Source organism: Panthera uncia, chromosome C2 (genome assembly GCF_023721935.1).
Source record: "Panthera uncia isolate 11264 chromosome C2, Puncia_PCG_1.0, whole genome shotgun sequence".
Classification (NCBI taxonomy): Eukaryota; Metazoa; Chordata; class Mammalia; order Carnivora; family Felidae; genus Panthera; species Panthera uncia.
Genome location: NC_064810.1, coordinates 81,421,497 through 81,441,966, shown reverse-complemented (window position 1 = coordinate 81,441,966; position 20,470 = coordinate 81,421,497). Strand labels below are relative to the sequence as shown.

General features: G+C 44.0%; 1 protein-coding gene across 2 annotated transcripts in view; it reads right to left on the bottom strand.

Moving 5' to 3' along the window:
* Positions 1 to 939: 939 nt before the first annotated feature.
* Positions 940 to 20,470, bottom strand: part of ABCC5 (ATP binding cassette subfamily C member 5) — an 80,914-nt gene continuing 61,383 nt past the window's right edge. The window contains exons 25-30 of one of the 2 annotated variants that reach the window (XM_049628490.1): positions 18,991 to 19,180; positions 15,137 to 15,296; positions 7,699 to 7,777; positions 6,377 to 6,490; positions 5,620 to 5,784; positions 940 to 3,015 (exon numbers count right to left, since the gene is read on the bottom strand). In XM_049628490.1, coding sequence (XP_049484447.1) covers positions 2,914 to 3,015; positions 5,620 to 5,784; positions 6,377 to 6,490; positions 7,699 to 7,777; positions 15,137 to 15,296; positions 18,991 to 19,180 — 810 coding nt within the window. In that variant the 3' untranslated portion in view covers positions 940 to 2,913. The remainder of the gene's footprint in view (positions 3,016 to 5,619; positions 5,785 to 6,376; positions 6,491 to 7,698; positions 7,778 to 15,136; positions 15,297 to 18,990; positions 19,181 to 20,470) is intronic. The other variant, XM_049628491.1, reaches the window with a different exon arrangement.

The window sequence follows — 20,470 nt, the reverse complement described above, 5'->3', positions numbered from 1 at the left end:
GGAGGGTTAGAGCCAGATAATGGACACCCTCAATGCCAAGCTAAGGAATATGGGCCACTTTATAGGCAATTGTTCCTTGAAGATTTTTGATGGGTAAAGCATTTGACCAACTTGCATTTTTGGTCAGCATTTGGGCAGTAGGACAATGAGGCAGGGAGACTAGTTATGAGCTGTAGCTACAATATGAAAAAAGAAGGGAGGTGGGCCTTAATTAGGGCAGAGAGAGAGAGAAAGGGGTGGTGGTGGTGATATGTAGGACCTGGAATGACAGAATTTATTTGGGAAGAGACAGGAGAGCAGAAATAATTCAAGGCTTCTAGCCTGGAAGACTAAGGAGGCCCTGGGACTGCTAATTAAGACAGGGAGCATTGTTAGACTTTCGAGAGGCTATTTGAGGCACCTGGAGGACGCCAGTGGCGATGCTCGGCGCTAAGACAGGCCAAGCCCGCAGCTGAAGGTATGTCACTGTGCCTGTAAGAGTGAAAGATCCACTCAGGAGAGAAAAGGCAGGAAACGTCTCCATTTAAGGGGCAAAGCAGGGAGAGGGAGGTGAGAAAAGACCAAGAGAGATAAGAGAACAGCACCAAAAGGAGGGACACTGGAGGAAGGGTCGCATGCAGCAGGGGACTTCAACAGGGTGACCGTGTAGGGGCTCTTCTTGCTGACTCTGTCACCTTCTTGGAAGGTAAACTCAGGGAATCAAAAAACGTGGCTGTTTACCTTAGTGCTATCCAACGGAACATTCTGCAATGATGGGAATGTTCCATACCTGCACCGTCCAGGCCACATACGCCTACCAAGCACTTGCTACGTGACAAGGAGCTGAATTTTTTTAATTTTAAAGTTTATTTATTTTGAGAGAGAGAGAGAGAGGGAGAGAGAACCCCAAGCAGGTCCTGCACTGTCAGCACACAGCCCGATGCAGGGCTCGATCTCACAGGTCATGTGGGATCATGACCTGAGCCGAAGTTGGATGCTTAACTGACTGAGCCACCCAGGAGCCCCAAGGAGCTGAATTTTTACACAAATGGCTAGGCTTAAGATATGATTTCCGCTGGTGGTCAGCAGAGCCACTACAAATAGTTTAAAAGCTTTCTTGGCTGCATTCAACACAATATATCGAGAAACTTTAGAATGAGTACCTTTTGAATGGTACTTAATTCTCAATGAGTTAACCTGAATGACCTGGCTGAAAGGGCGATTGCATATTGTTTGAATTGCTGAGAATTCTCAGCTAACTGTTCATTTGAAATCTACTTCACCACAATTTCCCACCTCCCCACAGCCATTCACCTTGCCCTTCCGCACCTCTTATTAGTCCCACGGGAACTTTGTCTGGTGACCATGCCCAAGAACACAGGCTATAGGAACTAAAGCCCACCACAGAGGATTCCAGGCATGCCAGGCCCCGCCCCCCTTGTCAACCAGCCCACTCCGTTACGGGTCTTTCTGGCACATGACTCCCTCGTTGGATATTCAGATCCAAGGCTCTTGTACACCAAAGCCACTACAAAGACATCTTGCTCCCTTCCCAGAAAACTATTTTCTACACCAAGAGTTTTACAAAATCCAAAATAATTTTATTCACTTTTTCAGATTTTTGCTTCCACGAGGTGTTCAGCAAACATGCTAAGGCGACAGAATGTCTAGTTGGTCACGACATGCAACTCTGACCATTCAGTTGATGACAGCAGCGACCACGCCCACCTGAGCTACTGGTCCCACAGCACAAAGGGGGTTTGCGGGAACACACGGAACCACACAGCAATCAGCAACCTGAGGTAGGTCTCTTTACAGTACAAAAAACTTCTACACCAGTGTGAGACACTGATTAGCAAGAGCTGCTTAAAGTCGCAGACTTTGGAGAGAGACAGAGACTGTGTGACAACTGCAGGGAGAGAGAACAGACCCACAAACTCCTGAACCCTGTCACTGAACCGTGGAGGCGTGGGACCAGGCAAATGAAAAAGTACCACCGAAGAAAGCAGCAGCTGGCTCCCGGGTTTGGAGCCAGTGGGTGTAGGAGCTGGAGAGCTCTGTGCAGTGGCCAGCGTTAGGAACCTGAGGCAGTGGGACACTCGGAATAGACTTGATTCTGGTTAAGAAACAACAGCAAAAAGAGGAAGGCAGGAAAAAAAACGCCCCCTGTCCGAGGAATGCTCTTCTGTGATTCTCATTCCCGACGGAGGGAGTGAAAAGGGGTCTGGGGCTTTACCCCACTGCTCTCCCAACAGAAACAGTGAATGACAACAGGACAGAAAGCAGGAGCCCTGAGAATTCACGGCGCTCTGCATGGCCTCCAGCCGCCCCCTCTACCCCACCTGGGAGTGGCTGGGCAGAGGCGCAGAGGGGGCCGCTGGAGGGCCCGCTATTGCCACACATCTTCCTTTTGGACATCCAGAGAACCCGGCACCGTGAAACCACCAGCTGAAGAACAGTATGCTACCCTTCCTACAATCTAATAGCAAAATCAGATCTCTAGTACAGCAAACTGTACAAAAATGATAGAAAGGAATTTGCACTGTTATCAGCACAGTGCTTATTTTAATATAAAATAAACAGCTTACATTTTCACTGTAAATATAGGCTATGTACAGAATTATATATAGATATAGCTACACGTATAAAGCTTCATTATAGGCCTCTGATACATTTATAATAACGGTTCCCTGAACCTTTTAGAGTGCAATTAAGAACAAAAACTAAATTTTGTTTACATGAATATGGAATAAATACGATAATCAAAATATGACTCTCCCTAAAATTGAAACACATAAGCCAATCCTGAACTGCTGTGCGAAAGATAAAATTGGGAAAGGCAAGGTTTCGGCAGGAGGACGTGATGAGGGGCCCGCCCTAGGCAGGGAATGGCAATGCTCCAAGGAAAAGAGACGTGGCAGCAGCAGGGAGGAGTTAGCCCTTGACAGCGACCTTGTTCTCCACAGCGGCAAACATGGCATAGAACCGGGAGCTGTCGTTGGACAGAAGGACTGATGGGGTGTCGAACTCCACCACCTGCAAAGGAAAGAGACACATCACTTGGGGTCATTCAGAGGACCACTGCCAGGAAGGGGGCAAACCCCAAGTCCCCCTGGGGAAGAATCGCAGTGACACTTTGATCAGTCCTGCCACGCCCAAATGGGTTCTGCATTTGGTTTTTTGTTTTTACTAACTAGGGTATAAGGAAAGGTTAGGGACAAAGACATCCAGACTTCCTTCACATAAATCTCAGGGGGGGGGGGGAATAAATTACAGCTCAAGTCAACGGCATAGCAGGCAAATCTCATCTTGTTATACAAACTGATCCCAACCCGATGATGGAAAAAGAACAGCCCAAAATACTGGGTCGGTGGAATAAAAAAGGAAGTAAGGGATCCATCCAGTCGATTATCCATTCTTATGACAGACTTCAGTGTAGCCACTGAAAATCATATTGTAGCAAAAAACTGAATGATATGCTGGCAGAGCCTGCCTTCCACCATAGAGGCAGAAAATGTCACATATTCACTTTCCCAGCTTTTCTTGCTACAGGGCCAAGACATGGGGCATAGCCTTGACCAAGGAGCAGTCTCTGTGGTGCTCCTAGGAAAGGCTGTCCTGCCCACTAGATACAGACATAAGGACAAAGCCTTCCACAGGATTGCCTGTGTGAGGATATGACATTGGGAGCTAGAGCAGACATCCTGCACCATGAGTGGGAGAGAAGGTAGGAGCTGGCTGGAAGCTGACGTTGCTGAGCTGCTGAATAACCAACCATCAGGCCTCCTGCCATGGGATAATGAACTCCTGCCATCCAAGCCTCTTTCATTCTGGCATTGTGTGTCTACAGCAAAGCACATCCTATCTGCTGGAGTCTGTGTGCATACAGGCATGAAAAATGCTGGCAGGGTGCAAATTAATGTATTAATGATGCTTATCCCTGGGGGCGTAAATGACTTATTTTTGCTTTTATGCTTTTTTTTTTTTCCATGTTTTCCTAAAATTACAAGGAATTTTAGTGAACACAAAAATTAAGGGATGGGAAGGACAGAGTTCCTCATTAAGAGCCAATCAATCCCCATTCCAAAACATTGAGCCACTCATAGAAACAAAGTGGTGTGCATGTGTGTCTTTAAGAAAGAACTTCCCAGAAGGTGTTCTTGGTCCCATCTACTTTTATTTCATTATATTCTATTTAATACCTATGTACAGAGTAGTAGCTCTGTATATCCAATGTGTAACAGAATCTCACTAAACATTTAGGATAATGCAAACAAAGATGGTAACAAAAGACCATTAATGTTAACATAATTTCAATATGAGGAGAAAAATCATTAACCCTATGTCCTCTCAAACCAAGCTGTGAAGCCCAGACTAAATCTGCAGTGTTAGATGTTTTTCTCAGTACTTCTCTACAAATAGAGGGATAGTGCAGTCCAGTACTGGAAAGCATGGTTTTGGAGTCACTGGCCTACCTTGCCTCCAACTCTCCCTTCCTGCGGACTGGAGACAGGTTAAATTCCCTGAGCCTGTCTCCTCTTCTGGAAGGTAGGGTTAAAATATCTGTAGCTTTCTCAGAGGTTGTGATGATTAGTTATATATTGAGAGGCAGTATATAAAAGCACTTAGTGCGGTGCCTGACATATAATAAACATCCAATGAAAGTGGCTATTATGGTAGAAAGTGGTATTATGGTAACTTGTCTCATATAACACAAGACAAGTTATATATCATAACTGGCTTGTTCCTGCTACCATCAATTTGCTGCCATCCCAGGGGCACACAAAGGAGGTACCCGGCCAACACAAATCCGCTTAACATCTTAAGTGACATACTTAGCGTCTATCATGTGCAAAGAACATAGTACAGAGCCCTGCCAGGGACCCAAGGATGAATGAAGTATGACCCATGACTCTAGAGAGCTTACAGTCTAATAGGGGAGAAAGAGCATTAGCCAGTTACCATCAGAGGAGGCAGAAGAGGTACACATACAGTTTAAGGTGGCAGAGGCAATCAGGGCATTTAAGCCGTGTCTTTCTTGAGAGACAGGCAGACTGTATGCAGACAGATGTAGGGATGTGGGCGAGGGGACAAGAGGAAAAGGTGCTGGAGGTAGATGGAACCAAGTGAGGGAAGAACAGAGGAGAGAACCAGCTTAGGGTATGCAAGACTGGTTAGAGCCACCGGCACCTGCAAGGAGAGAGGGGGAAATGAAGGCGGCTAGGCTGGGCCAGATTGTGGGAAAGTTTGGAACAGCCAGATGAGAAGTTTGGCAACACCACATGATTGCAGAGAGCAAACAGAAGGTGGCTGGTCTCAATATGTCTTGGGCAATTCCTGCCTACGTGAGTGAGTTAGTATGAACACATGCTTTCTGACCTAAGTCAAAGTGTCACTTTTACAAGCAACAAAAAAGCAGGTAGTAAAGTATAATGAGAACCCAGGAAGAGTGCTCCTACTCAATCTCTTGATTGGGGGGGCTGTATCCCTCCATGCAGCCGCCAGGTTAGAGCTGCTAAGGATGTTTATCTGAAAGCTAAGAATCGCCCTGAGATGGCAATCAGCCCAGTCCTGCCAGGGGCCAGTTTTCCTCCCAGACAAGGCCACATGCCAAGCCACGGTCCTTCAGGGGCTCAGTACCTGTCCCTGGGCCAGCACCATAATCCTATCGGAGCCTAGGACTGTATGTAGGCGATGGGCAATCGTCAGCATGGTGCAGTCAGCAAATGCTTCTCGGATAGTCTCTTGGATTAGTAAGTCTGTCTCCGTGTCCATGGCGGCTGTGGCTTCATCTAGAATCAAAATCTGCCAGAGAAGAGAGGAGAAAGAGAGATCCAACCAATTTCTTCCTAAGCATTCTACTTAGAATCTAGGTTTCACTAAAATGTATTTTATTATTTAAACCGTAATCTGTTTTTCCTAAGTAAGTACACACATATGCAAAAGAACCATTTTGCTTAGAACGGAGACAACTTCAAACCCATGTGTTCACCTTCATTTCCACAAATAAAAGGAAATGCGTGTAATACTGATCTAACAAAATGCTTGCTCCTGCTTGCTCTGTGACTTGGAAAAACATCTTTCTGGATCTTCCTCTTCTGGTTTACAAAACAAGGCGACTGGATTTGATGGCCTGGATATCTCCAAGTCTATGGTTTCCAACAGTACTACAGCTACTCACTGGTCAGAAACAAAAGTCACCTTTGGAAATTAAAGGCTCAGGGAAGTCTGAAGGCTCAAAAACACTTGTATACCCAGATCGTGTCAAGGTTAATTTAGAAGCCTCTCTGGGCACGCTCCTAAAATGCTCCACTGGGCTTCGTGCCAGGAATGCCTTTGGTTCTCTTATGACAGAGAAAGGCTGTTCTTCCTCCCCACCGCTCACCAAACCACCTACCTTACAGTGACGGAGCAAGGCTCTCGCGATGCACAGGAGCTGCCGTTCCCCCACTGAGAAGTTATCCCCGTTCTCCATCACTTCAGATTCAAGTTTCAGAGGTAGCTGAGCAATCTAAGGAGAAAGGAAGGTCGGGACTTGAAGAGTCCAAAAGTAAATTTTGAAAAAAAAAAAAAACCAACGAATAAACAAAAACTATACTAAATTTTGTCAAAACTCCAGTAGCAAAAATAAATTATTCTGAAATAGATGAAACAATTTTTAGCCACGAATCTGGCTCATCTAGAAAGAAGGTACAGGTGTTACGATCACATGTACGAGGACCCTCATTTTTTTCTAATGTTTATTTATTTTTAAGAGAGAGAGAGACAGAGTGCTAGTGGGGGAAGGGCAGAGAGAGAGGGAGATGCAGAATCCAAAGCAGGCTCCAGGCCCTGAGCTGTCAGCACAGAGCCCGACATTGGGCTCGAACTCACAAGCCGTGAGATCATGACCTGAGCTGAAGTTGGACGCTTAAGTGACTGAGCCACCCAGGTGCCCCGAGGACTCTCATTTTCTAGGACATTCCATATTTCAGATAGATTATTCTGTTAGCCTCATACCATTAAAAGGTCCTAGAAATTCCAGTATTTTCATGTCCCCAAATCCTGTCCGGTGGCGGCCCTAATTTTGGTTCTGAAAATATGGTCATGCAAAGAGATCACTCTTTCTGAATTTCAAAGCTATAGGTCCATGGCTGTTAAATTTGCCTTTAAAATAAGCTATTGAGCCTACTCTTCAAATGAAATTATTTGAGGAAGGTCAATATATAAGTGATAAAGGCACAGCTGATCTAGTTGAGTCAGGGCAGGGGATCCAGAGCTTTACTCAACTCAGGGGCATGAGAGACCTACTCCAGGTCAAGGGGATCACCTGTGGCCTTGGGAGGGTACATACTGAGTTACCCCAAGAAGTCTATGACTCCATATGCATGCTGCATGCTTTTTGTGGATTTGATACGTATTCAGATGCTTCAAAAACATGTTATACTGTCATGATGAATAAAATAGAAATTAACTTAAAAGCATTACAGAATCTGAGTGGTTGTCATTAATATCTTTTTTAATTAATAGGGAGCAAAAGGGCAATATGACCATGGTCCAGAGATATCAACTTTTATGCCCTTTCTGAAATGCCTGGGAAGCCTTATCTAAAGTGCTCCTTCATAGGATTTCACAGACATCCTGGAAATAGAGCAACAGGCCAGGCTGGACACATGTGTCACTGCATTCCCCCCCTGCCCCCAGATTTCCAGAAAAGTGCTCCCTCTGTGCTTTACTTACACATTCTTTCATGTGTGTCCTTTCTAGGGCATCCCAAATCTGGTCTTCAGTGTACTGGTTGAAGGGATCCAAATTTGATCTGGAGAGAAACACAGTAGGAATTTCACAATGATCCAACATGTAAGTGACCATCCTGCAAAGGTTATCTGTCATAGGATCATACATGGGAACAGGCCAGACCTCTCTGTCTTCTTCTTCTTAAGTTTATTTATTTTTGAGAGAGAGAGAGAGAGAGCACGTGCGCGCACATAAGCCCAAGTTGGGGAGGGGCAGAGGGAGGGAGAGAGAAGCCCAAGCAGGCTCCACAGTGCCAGCATGGAGCCAGATGCAGGACTCAATCTCACGGCCCCAGGATCCTGACCTGAGCCGAAATGAAGAGTTGCGCTTAACCAACTGAGCCACCCAGGCACCGCCTCTCTGTCTTCTTTATAAAACTTTATTTAACTTTTATTGTTTTTATTATGTAAATAATACAAGTTAGTTACAGAAAAATTAAGAAATACAGATATGTGAAACACAAAACCAAAGCCAATTGACATTTTAATCACTTCTAATCTGACCCCCCAGAAACAAACACCGTTAGCATTTCGACATATACATGTTGAAATACATCTCTCTGTATGTTCAAACTTAGAAAAACATCCTGATGCACCAGGGTGAGAGCCTGTCACTGAACAGGGACTCGAGGTCAGCTGGCTGACCAGGAGGAGGAGCTGATCCAGTAGAGGAGAAAGAAGAGCGTGAACAGCAACTCAAGAGGAAGGAATTTACTGGAACAGAAAAGCAGGTTGGGGACTATTCTTGCTTACTGTACCAATAGTATCTGCCTTAAGAACATCAAGGATGATACCAAAAAATTGGCCTAGACATTTCTGGAATCTTAAAAGACAGGGGAATCAGCTCTTTGTCCTAGAGGATGAGGGTAAAGTGGTGGGGTGGAACAGATAATTGATAGAAATTGGGATGTTACATGAATTTTGCAGTGCCTTGTCTCCATCTAAACATGACATTTATAGTTCTAGTAACCTGAAAGGTATTAGGTATAATTTGCTTTGTCCATAAAATTATACTTGGCATATAGGAAATAGGAAAGTCTTTGGGAAAACTTTAGCTCTGTGTCACATCCGTCTCCATGCTTGGGGTTAGCAATTCCAGGCACATAAATGCAAGCAGGACATTATCCCAGAACTCCACCTGACAGGAGGAAGCACAGGCTGGCACCGATCTCGCTCATCCCTTTGGGACACTTGTGGACTCTGCTGGGAGACTCTAACTGGCTCTGCTCTCTTATGCCCTTTGAACATGTGCACCTCTCCCCACCCTTTTGCTTGAGAGACACTGGTAAAAGAAAGGGTTCTGGGACCAGACTTGCTGATTCCTGTACAGCTTCTATTACAACTGTGTGACCCTGACCAAGTTAGCCTAACTTCTCTATATTTCAGTTCCCTCACTTTTTTATCCCCATCTTAAATAAAAAAGCACTTGTCTCTCTGTTCATTTGTCTGTCTCCCCCAGTAGATCAGCATCCTTGTCTGGATCTTATTCACTGTTGAAACCCATGTATATTGTCTACTATTTGTTGTAAGAATAAAGGAACACACATTCTTATTTGACTTCCTGGTAAGAGGCATTAGTGTGTCACAATTTAAGCATTTTCTGTAATCACAGAGGCGAAGAACAGTATGATGCAGGGAGGGTGTGAGTACACAGAATCCAGGCAGATTGGGCTCAAATCCCCACTCTGCTTCTTACCATCTGCATGACCTTGGGCAAATTACTCCTCAGTCTCCTGCTCTATAAAATGGGGATATAGTGACATGACTCAGTAAGTTACTGTAAACATTAGAGATAATATACCTACAGTGCCTGGAACAAGGCAGACATTCAATCACTGGCAGCTGTTAAATAGACAAGGTACATGTGGACACATTAGCTGTCTCATTCCAATGCTTGGTGGCTTTCTGATTCATATATTCAATGCATTTTCCAAGTGGACACAATAATCCAGGATCCTGAATACCAGGCTCAAAAGAGTTCTGATAAAGTCCTATCTGTGAAAAGTCTGGATGGGGAAGACTAATCTTCTATAAGCATACCATCTAATATCTATTATCTCTGTGGGCATATCTCTTAAAGAAGAAGGTAGTCCAGGGGACTTAGGTGGCTCAGTTGGTCGAGGGTCCAATTCTTGATTCAGCTGAGGTCAAGATCTCACTGTTCGTGAGTTTGAGCGCTGTGCCAGCAGAGCCTCCTTGGGATTCTCTCTCCCTGTCTCTGTCCCTCCCCTGCATATGCGTGCACGCATGAATGCATGCTCTCTCTCGCTCTTCAAAATAAATAAAACATTAGGGAAAAAAACAGTACAGTGATGCCTATTGTTATGGGTTGAAGTGTGTCCTCTCCAAAAAGACATGAAGTCCTATCCCTCAGTATCTAAGAACGTAACCCTATTTGGAAATAGGGTCATTGCAGGTATAATTAGTTAAAATGAGGTCATTCTGGAGTGGCAAAGTAGAGTGGGCCCTTAATCCAACATGACTGGTGTCCTTATGAGAGAGGGTCACGAGAAGGCCAGGTGACAATGGAGGCAGAGATTGGAATGATGTATCTATAAGCCAAGGAGCACCAAAGATCGCTGGCAAACCACTAGTGGGTAGAAGAGACAAGGGAAGGATCAGAGGAAGCATGATCCTGCTGATACCTTGATTTCAGACTGCTAGCCCCTAGAACTGTGAGACAATAAATTCCTGTTGTTTTGAGCCACCCAATTTGTGGCGCTTTGTTGTGACATCCCTAGGAAGCAAATACACCTAGGAAGTTCACCACATACCTCTTATCAGACACAGAGTATGCACACAAGGGATACAGTTACCTGCTCACTGAGGAGCCTGCCCCAACGGATTGTCTGTGGGTGAAGACTCAGTGGACACATGGGTAGGCTCCACATTCAACCCTCTGAGGCTCATCACACCAGCTGACGGAGCCGCCGAAGGCTGAGCAATGGGCTCCAGATATATAAGGAGTATTTACATACACCAGTAGGTGGTGTACATACACATTAAGACAGACCAGACTGATCTCAACAGGGAGCTCAGTCAGGAATAGAAAAAAATACACTGTCATTAGAGAAGCCAGATGGCCCCGAGTCTAAGCCACAAACAGAAGCGAAAGCAAAGTTGCGCATGCACAACATCAAAAGTTGTAGCTGGCTGGCTGGCTGGCTGGCTGGATGGAGAAAAAAAAGCACCTGAGAATGAAGACACCTATTTGTAATAGTCAGAACTCCTGGAGTCCTGGGGTACCTGAGTGGTTCTGGTGGCTAAGTGTCTGACTTTGGCTCAGGTCATAATCTTCAGTTCATGGGTTCGAGTCCCGCATCAGGCTCTGTGCTGACAGCTTAGAGTCTGCTTCCAATCTGTGTCTCCCTCTCTCTCTGCCCCTCTCCCATTAGCACCATCTCTCTCTCAAAAATAAATAAACATTAAAAAAAAAAAAAGAACTCCTGGAGTCCTAATGCTGCCAGAAGTGCATTTTCATCTTTGGTCTTTCATATTTTATTTTTAGCAGTATTCTAAGCTTGCCTGGTGGCCATGGCTAAATGAGGCTGAGAGTACCTCTGAGAGTGTGAGAGGATACAGGAGTCCCCTCTGCCCCCATACATGGGAAGACACTGCTACGCCACACCGTCCTGCCATGGTGGGGGTGGGGATGAGGGGGCTCCTGAGCAGCCTGGGGCCTCAGAGCAGGGGACTTGGGACCTGCAGACCTTCTTCTGCTATCAGGAAGCTAAAGGAGAGCTCTAGATAGTTATTCAGAAATATGGACTGGTTGTTAAGAGTAAAATTAGATAGAAAAAAGGTTAGAAGTGGAAAAAGAGATATGGGGAATGTAGAGTAAATGAAAAAGACTCAAGAGAATAGCAGAGAGTGCATATTTTTCTTTTTTCAAGATAAGCGAAGCCTGTACAAATCTGGAATCAGATGAGATTTTGAAGATGCTAGAAAAGAAAGGTAACTAAAAGTAAGGCCCCTGAGGAAGCAGGTCTAACTCTGGTTTTTGGAAAGACAGGATACCTCCCAACGTCGTGATTATTAGCAGGTGTTGTGATAGCTTCAGGAGGCAAAACAGTGAGTGTGGCACATAAGAGCCCTGACAACCCAGGTTCAGATTCCTACCTTTGGGCAAATTACTTAACTTCTCTGGGTTTCATTTTTTTCATCTATAAAATTGGCATAATAATAGTACCTACCTCATGGGGTTTTGAGTATTTGATGAATTAATACAATTAAAATGCTTTGGACAACATCTGTCACATACTGTTCTGTTGTTCTTTAGAGCAACAGTATCTGGCACAGAATGACCCCCCCCCTTTTTTTAAAGATAATTTTTTAAGAGCCAATTTAGCTTCACAGCAGAACTGAGAGGAAGGTAAAGATTTCCCATATATCCCCTCTCTCTGGAATGACTTCAGCAAATGTTAGATAACATCTAGTGTTCTTGATACAATTATTCTAGACTTAACATTACTTTCTGATGTTTACACTAAGGAGCTTTTGGGAAATCCCAAGTTCCACAGGGACTAAGACTATCAAAATAAAAAAAATTAAAAAAAGGAAAGGGACACCCTTTCTTAAAATTTATTTTATTATTATTATTTTTTAATTTTAGAGAGAGAGAGAGAGAGAATATCTTATGCAGGCTCCATGCTCAGTGCAGAGCCTGATGCAGGGTTCGATCCCATGACCCTCAGATCATGACGTGAGCTGAAATCAAGAGTCAGCCGCTCAACCAACTAAGCCAGCCAGGCGCCCCAGGCTTTCTAATAGTCTAAGAAAAGCAAAAGAACACCAAAAACTGAATATTCCTTGGGATAAAACCTGGTCTTATGTAAGACCTGAGAAGATAAAAGGAAGAATATCATAGGTCTGTGATTTAATTTCACCTCAGCATCTACTATTGACTTAAAAAGCCAAAATTACAGCTGGCAGAAAATGAAACTTACAGGATTCCCTAAATTTGTACAGTGGATTGCCCAAATAGCACTCTGAGCACAATAACTAAAAACTCAGGGCAGTAGCACACCAGCCATAAGCTTGTCCATCAAGCAGCAACATGTCTCTGGAGTTGGTAACAAACGGCCTCAACTCCCAGAAAAGCTGCACTTCCATGAGGGTTTACAAATACCAGCTGCCATGCCAGCAGGTCAGTTCTTAACCATTAATTCTAGCATATGTGCTGCCAAAGCTAGCACTTAACCATCAACTCTAGAAGCCCCTGATTCACAGCCCCAAATGAAGTGCTGTAAAATTTAGAGATAAAACGTGAGGCATATCAGTGGCAGTGTCCTTAACAGAGTCAAGTTTAACACACTTTGTTTCTTAATGTTTTTCCAAGTGATGATAAAAAAAAAATGGTTCTTTTGTCTGGAGCCAAAAATTGTAAGGCCAATTATATTCTCAAAGGCATTCCTTGTGGCATCTAAAAATGGAGAGATTTATGGGAGGGAAGAGCAGATTTGGCAACAACTCTCAATTTCTTAATTTTAGACCCTAGTCTTCAATAAATTCTAATTCTCTTCTGACATTTGTTTGACTTCGTTATCTCAGTTCCTAAAGGGAACGACTGATCCATTCTACGCTGCCCAAATTCATTGGTGGTTAGAGAAAATGCCAAAATAAACACACCCGAGAGTGTTGACCCTACATGTGTATAGGAGAGAATTCATTTTATCTACCAAACCTCTTTGAATCAGTGAGTTCAGGTGCCATTTCTGAAGAAAGGGAGGGGACCTCATTTTTTTTTAATGGTTATTTATTTATTTTGAGTCAGAGAGTGAGAGAGCGAAAGAGAGAGTGAGAGAGAGAGAGAACCCCAAGCAGGCTCTGTGCTGTCAGCACCAAGCCGGACACAGGGCTCAATCCCACGAACCGTGAGATCATGACCTCATCCCAAATCAAGAATATGATGCTTAATTGACTGAGCCACGCAGGCGTCCAAGGAGGGGACCTGATTTTAAAGATAAGTCTGTGGTTATTTGAAATTAAGTTGGTACCAATTTTTTTATTTTGAAGACCACTAAAAATGAAAGAAATGGCAATACTACTTTCAGAGTGATTAAAAAAAAAAAAAAAAAGAAGTCCAATCTAGGTCAACTATATAGTTAAAGATATTTTTAGTTCAAAGGAGAGGCAACTTGAATAGAAATGGACATGGATTATGGAAAGCCATTGTTTCCAGGAGGCAAAAGCTTAAAGCTAAGGGCAAGGGTGGGATAATTTATAAGGAAAGATATTGGGCTTAAATATCATTTCCTTCTTAGTTACTATTTTAACAGGTTGAGAAGAGGAATTTTATCTTAGGCATCCTGGCAGATTTCAGAGAGGCATCATTCCAGAGGCAGAAAAAACACGAGGAATAATAAGGCCAGAAAACCATCACAAGAACTGCAACTTGGAGCATAGCTAGGGGAGATGACAACGTGGAGTGGGAGGAAGATGAAGGATGATGGTGGTGAGGCTGATGAGCTGCTACTATTCATCGGATGCTCACGGTTTGCCAGACTCAGTGCTTATATAATTTATATGGACCTACCCAACCTTCACAATGAAGATCATCCCCACATTTAATTAATTTAATAATATTAATTTAATATATCCCCACATTTGGGACACCTGGGTGGCTCAGTCAGTTAAGCATTGACTCTTGATTTCCGCTCAGGTCATGGTATTACGGTTGGTGAGACTGAGCCCACACTGGGCTCCGCGCTGAGCATGAAGCCTGCTGGGGATTCTTTCTCTCCCTCTCTCTCTGCCCCTCCCCACCACGTGTGTGGGCTCTCACTCTCTCTCAAAAAATACATAAATGAACAACAAAAAAAGTTTTTTAATCCCCATTTTACAGATGAGGGAACAAGCTTAGTTAGGTATGTTCAGGTAACTTAGTCACAGGGCAGAGATCTGAGCCCAGATCTCGCTGACTTTTTTTTTTTTTTAACGTTTGTTTGTTTGTTTGTTTTTGTTTTGTTTTTTTGAGACAGGGAGAGAGAGAGCATGAACAGGGGAGGGTCAGAGAGAGGGAGACACAGAATCTGAAACAGGCTCCAGGCTCCGAGCTGTCAGCACAGAGCCCGATGCGGGGCTCGAACTCACGGACCGCAAGATCATGACCTGAGCCAAAGTCGGCCGCTTAACCGACTGAGCCACCCAGGCGCCCCTCTCGCTGACTTCTTTACCACCATGCTGCAGGGCCCATGGGCCCTGTTTCGTTAATGAGGTGGCTTGTGCGGGGGAGCTGCCCCTCACTTCTGCAGTAAGAAGCACAGGGTGGTGGGAAAAGCACTAGATTAGAGGTCACTAGATCTCAGTCCCACATGGAGGCTCTAACATGCCCATCTGGCCTCGAAATGCAGCACGAAGCACATGGGCGCTCAGGTCCTTACCTGACAGTGCCACTGAACAGCACTGGCTCTTGAGGAATAATGGAGAGCTTGCTTCGCAGGTCGGCAAGGCCAATGTCACTGATTCTCACTCCGTCAATCTTGATGCAGCCTCCGGATAACTCCACCAGACGAAAGAGGGCCATCCCTAGAGAGGACTTCCCTAAGGAGTCAAAAGACATGCAGAAAAGTAGCTCAATTAGCAAATTCCGTGAAGACAAAACTGGTTTATTCTTAGAGCAAAATCATCTAATTTTCTAGTTCTATTCGAACACTATTTCATCTGATTAGTTAAGATAATGTAGAAAATGATAGCCAGAGGGGCACCTGGGTGGCTCAGTCAGTTAAGTGTTTGACTTCAGCTCAGGTCATGATCTCATGGTTGGTGAGTTTGAGCCCCACATTGGGCTCTGTGCTGACAGCTCAGAGTCTGAAGCCTGCTTCAGGTTCTGTCTCCCTCTCTCTCTGTGCCTCACCTGCTTGTACTCTGTCTCTCTCTCTCTCTCTCAAAAATAAATAAACATTAAAAAAGAAAAAAAAAAAGAAAATGATTGCCAGAAATAGCAAAAAAATGCACTTTCCAGAGCTACCAAGCATATATATTTAAATCACACAGCTTCAGCCTGAGAAGGAGTTTGAGGGACTGTCAGAATTTCACAAGAGTAAATTGGAAAAAGGCCTGCTTTTCACCTTTGGGGTGGGCACACAGGCTGAAATGCATCTCAGGCAAAGTGAGAAGAACAGAGAGCTTATAGTAAGGAACTAGTGGGGCAAACCAGAGGACACGGTGTCTTCTCTCTTTTCTGTCCCCGTATCACAGCCCAGAGAGAAACAAGACAAGGCCTTTCTACCACTGCCGCAGCAGCTGGGAACGGAAGAAGTTCTGGGGTAAACACATAGGGAAGGAGGCTTCGGCTTAAGTAAGTAAGTGGCTGTAGATAACTACTGCGATAAGGAACTGTGATAGAAAAGGAGGTCTGAGGGAGAAACTGATGAGGTCAGAATAGCTTTTCTTAATTGAATCTTCATTTTAAAAGTCATATAAGTAATTCAAGGAGATAATGTTAATCTCCTATAATCTCACTACTGTTATTTTTGATACATTTCCTTTCAGTCTTTTTCTCTGAATTGAGATCACACCAGAGATACAATAATATAATCGCCTTTTCCCACTTATTATATAACAAGCACTCAACCATGTTAAAAAATTTTTCAAAATAAAGTTTTATTGGCTGCAATATATTCCACCATGTGGATGTGCTCTGGCTTACTTGACCAGTCCTCTAACATTGGAAACATATTTTTTTTAATTTTTTTTTTTTTAACATTTATTTATTTTTGAGACAGAGAGAGACAGAGCATGAACAGGGGAGGGGCAGAGAGAGAGGGAGACACAGAATCTGAAACAGGCTCCAGGCTCTGAGCTGTCAGCACAGAGCCCGACGCGGGGCTCGAACTCACGGAGCGCGAGATCATGACCTGAGGTGAAGTCGGCCGCTTAACCGACTGAGCCACCCAGGCGCCCCTGGAAACATATTTAATACTATAATAATGTTATGGCATGTTCAAACTGTGCTGCCACCTCGGATGATTTCCTTGGAAGACATTCTCAGAATTACTATGTCAAAGGATATAAACATTTAAAAAGCTATAGTGCCCCCACCCTCCAAAAACTTAAGACATAGTCAGGTCTGCCTTTCTGCAACTCAGACCCGTGGTTTAGATTTAGAACCACAGGTTTTTAGCTTTTCAACGACTTTTCCTTAGCCAGATGCCTGGTTCTTGACCCCCCCCTTACTCTTCTTCTGCCTCCATGTTTTGAAAGTCCTCTAGTGAGAACTTCATGACTTTGTCTATTTAGCAGTCACTGAGGGCACAAATATCCTTGCCTTCTCCCCAGTGTCTACAGCCACATCTCCACTGTCTGGATTTGTTCCCTGGGCAGACCCCTGTCAAATAACTAACGGGGACCCTGAGAAATGTCCACCTTCCTGAAGCAGTGATCCTTACATGCATCTACTAGAAACAAGCTGGGAAACTGGGTCCACGCAGCAGGATTCTTAAGGAGGCCTTCTCCTCTTATAGGTAAATGCCTTTGTTCAGAATTGGCGGGGGGGGGGGGGGGGTCTGGTTATTGGTCCCGTACCCTCATACAAGGAAGGCAGGGAGACTCTCTCTTAGTGTCAAGGCAGTGCTTTAAGATCTAAACCAAGGGAGGAATTTTCCTCAAATAAATAGATCAAGTTGTTCCACCTTAACAAAAGATGCTACCTGGACTGGAAGATCCTACGGTTCTCTGAATCCAGACTACCTTTGCACTGATGGAATGTACTAGTAAAAGAGGCCATGAGGTCCTCACAGTGATGTCCTTGACTATAGCCATGGCAGAGTCCCGGTCTAACAGTCTTTGTAGAAGCTTGTTAGAATTAGAGTCTAGATTTTGCAAGTCAGGCCATTTATAATTATTTTATTTTTTCTTATTTTTCTTCTGTCACTACTTATGGCTCAATGAAGTCTCAGTGAATACTTCAGTCTGTCTTACCTGTGTCAAAGGGAATCACAGGGGGGGACATCAGTTAGAGCTTTCAGGGGAGCTGAGTACCCCTGGAAGCCAATGTAGCAGAGGGAATTTGAGGGAGGAAAGCATAGGCAGAGCTTTCGGGACAGCCACCCTCCTTGGCTGAACATCCTCCTGCCAGTGTAAAAAAACCTACAAACTGCATTGTTCTGACATGAAATAATTCCTTCAAGCAGGAAGCAGGAAATGGCGCTTTTTTTTTCTCTTCTTAGCAGGTTCTTTAAAGTAAATTGGCCAGAAAAGACACAAGGCTTTTTTTTTTTTTTCTTTAATGGAAAGAAACAGACCTGGAAGAGTTCTGATGCCAGGGAAACATGGAGCCCCAAAAGCTAATGAGAACTGAACCAGAGAGACTCTTAAACCAGGTACACCAGTTAGTAAAACAAAACAAGACTCAATGTTTGAAATGTTATTCAGGAAGGAAAGGGAAAGAAATGAATTACTCAGTTCTTAACCCTAGAAATCTAAAGGGCACATAAGTAATATGATACTAAGGGCAAAGAAGAACGCCTAAAATGAGGGCCAATTCTCAATTTCTTTGCAATCAATATCAGGTTAAGAAAATAATTTCTGTCTTCAAAGGGACACAGGTTCCTTATTTAGAGCTGTGTTGGCTTCTGGTAAATATGAGGCAACACTGGCAATATGTCACAGAAAACTTAACTTTTTTGTGTATTTTGACCTCATAGAAATAAGGATGTTCACTGCAGTACTATTCATAATAGTGAAAAATTGACAACCACCTCAATTCCCCACAACTGGGGATTGGTTAAATATAAATTACGGTATATCCATAAAATAGAATTTTCTATCATGCTGCATAGAATTCATGTCATAGGCTATTCATTGACGTAGAGAAATAACTGGTAGACTTAAAAGCAGCTCATGAGATGGTGTGTGTAAAATGACCCCATTTGTGTAAACATATTTTTTTGATAGAAAAAGCCTGACAAGATACCCACCAAAATATTAATAGTAATTATCTCTGGGTAGTGGAGTTATGGGTGTTTTTCCCCCTTTTGCACTTTGCTATATGCTCCAAGTGTTCTGCATTGAGAAAGTACACTTTTATGATTAGAAAAAGCACTAAATATTACAAAAGCAGAGTTAAGAACACATTTAGAAAATTGGCTTCAGAGACACCCCTCTCCTCATTACTCATCTAATACAGAACTGGTTTGAAGGGATGAGAGTGATAGTCAATAAAACAGCAAATCATGGGCCCCAAGCTTAACTCAGATAGGTTCAAATGTTTCTCCAGAGGCCTTTGCATTCTTACCTGATCCGGTCCGCCCCACAATGCCAATCTTCTCCTTAGGTTTGATGGTGAAGGACACTTTCTTCAGAACCAGAGGGAGATTTTCTTGGTACCTCATCTCTGCATTCTCAAAGGTCACCTCTCCTTCCTGGGGCCAATCAGGGGAGGGAGCCTTATTCTTAATTCTGGCAGGTGCTTCCAAAGAGAGAGTCTGGGGAGACAGAAGGGGCTGGATCAGACTGACCAGATTCTGTGGGGGCTGAAAGGCCTTCAAAGAGAAGTAAAATCAGGACAACCATAGCAGCCACAGAGAGGCAGCTGCTACCCTGTCCCCGCCCTATGAAACGGAGCAAGGGCTTATTACCACTAAACCAGACAGCGCACAATGGCTACTAGCTTTTCACTTAGCAGTTTACAGTGGCTACTAAGCAGCATCTTGGGGAGGACAGCAGCTTTCAAACAGTTTTCTGTCTTACGGAATTTCTCCACAAAACCACCTTGGAGGTTAATGGTGGGGCATGAGACCTTTCACTGGCTCTTCACACACAGCCGTTTTGATCGGAATTCTTTGAAAATATTCTACTTGAAACAAGGTCCCACCATTTGAAAGCCAATGGCCTAAACCCAAAGGAAGGAAACTACCATTTACTAAATACTTGATCAGATCCTGGCATTCTGACATATCGGTCACCCCAGGAGACATGGGCTGTAATCCCAGTTTGCCACCAATAGCTGTGTGACCTGGATATATCACTTCTTCACTCTAGGTCTTAGTTTCTCATCTATAAATCGTGGGACTGGATTAGAGAATGGTGGAAATCCATTCAGCTTTAAAATGCTGTGTTCAATGTAACTGCTTGGGTGATTTTTGTTACCAACAGCCCCACCTTGTAATGTTTGAAAATTCTCTGGCAACTAGTCATGGAGCTTTATAGCCTCATAGGGAAGGGAAGGCCACGGGCTGTGGTGCTCTGGGCAGCAGTAGGGGTGGGGGGTGCGGGTGGAGACTGAAGTCTCAAATTCCAAGCTGGAAGGACTCCATGCCGGCACAGGCATCCAGGTTGGGGACTGGCAGTGGAGTCAGTCCTCAGAAACGTGACTGGTTTGTGCAGGGTCCACTCTGGTATGGCTGACCATCACCCTGACCTCTCCAGCAAGAGACTCTCACCAACGGCAATATTAAATCAAACACTACACACCTGTATATACACCCACATATTATCCACAGACATGAGCACTGGGCAACGAGGCTAACAGATAAACATAAGGAACAGCTATTAGCAGATATATTAGATGGTTATCTGCCATTCTGAGAATAACAGTTTGTAAGCTTAAGAAGTATCCTACAATTAATGAGGCTCATTGTCAAAACAATTCAGTGACGCATGCGTGCTGGAAAATGCAGTTTACGTAATATACTAGTTCTCAATGGAAAGGGTAGTTTTTTAACACTATGCTTGTAGGTCAATTATTGGGAAGTTGGGATATATTCTTCCCATGT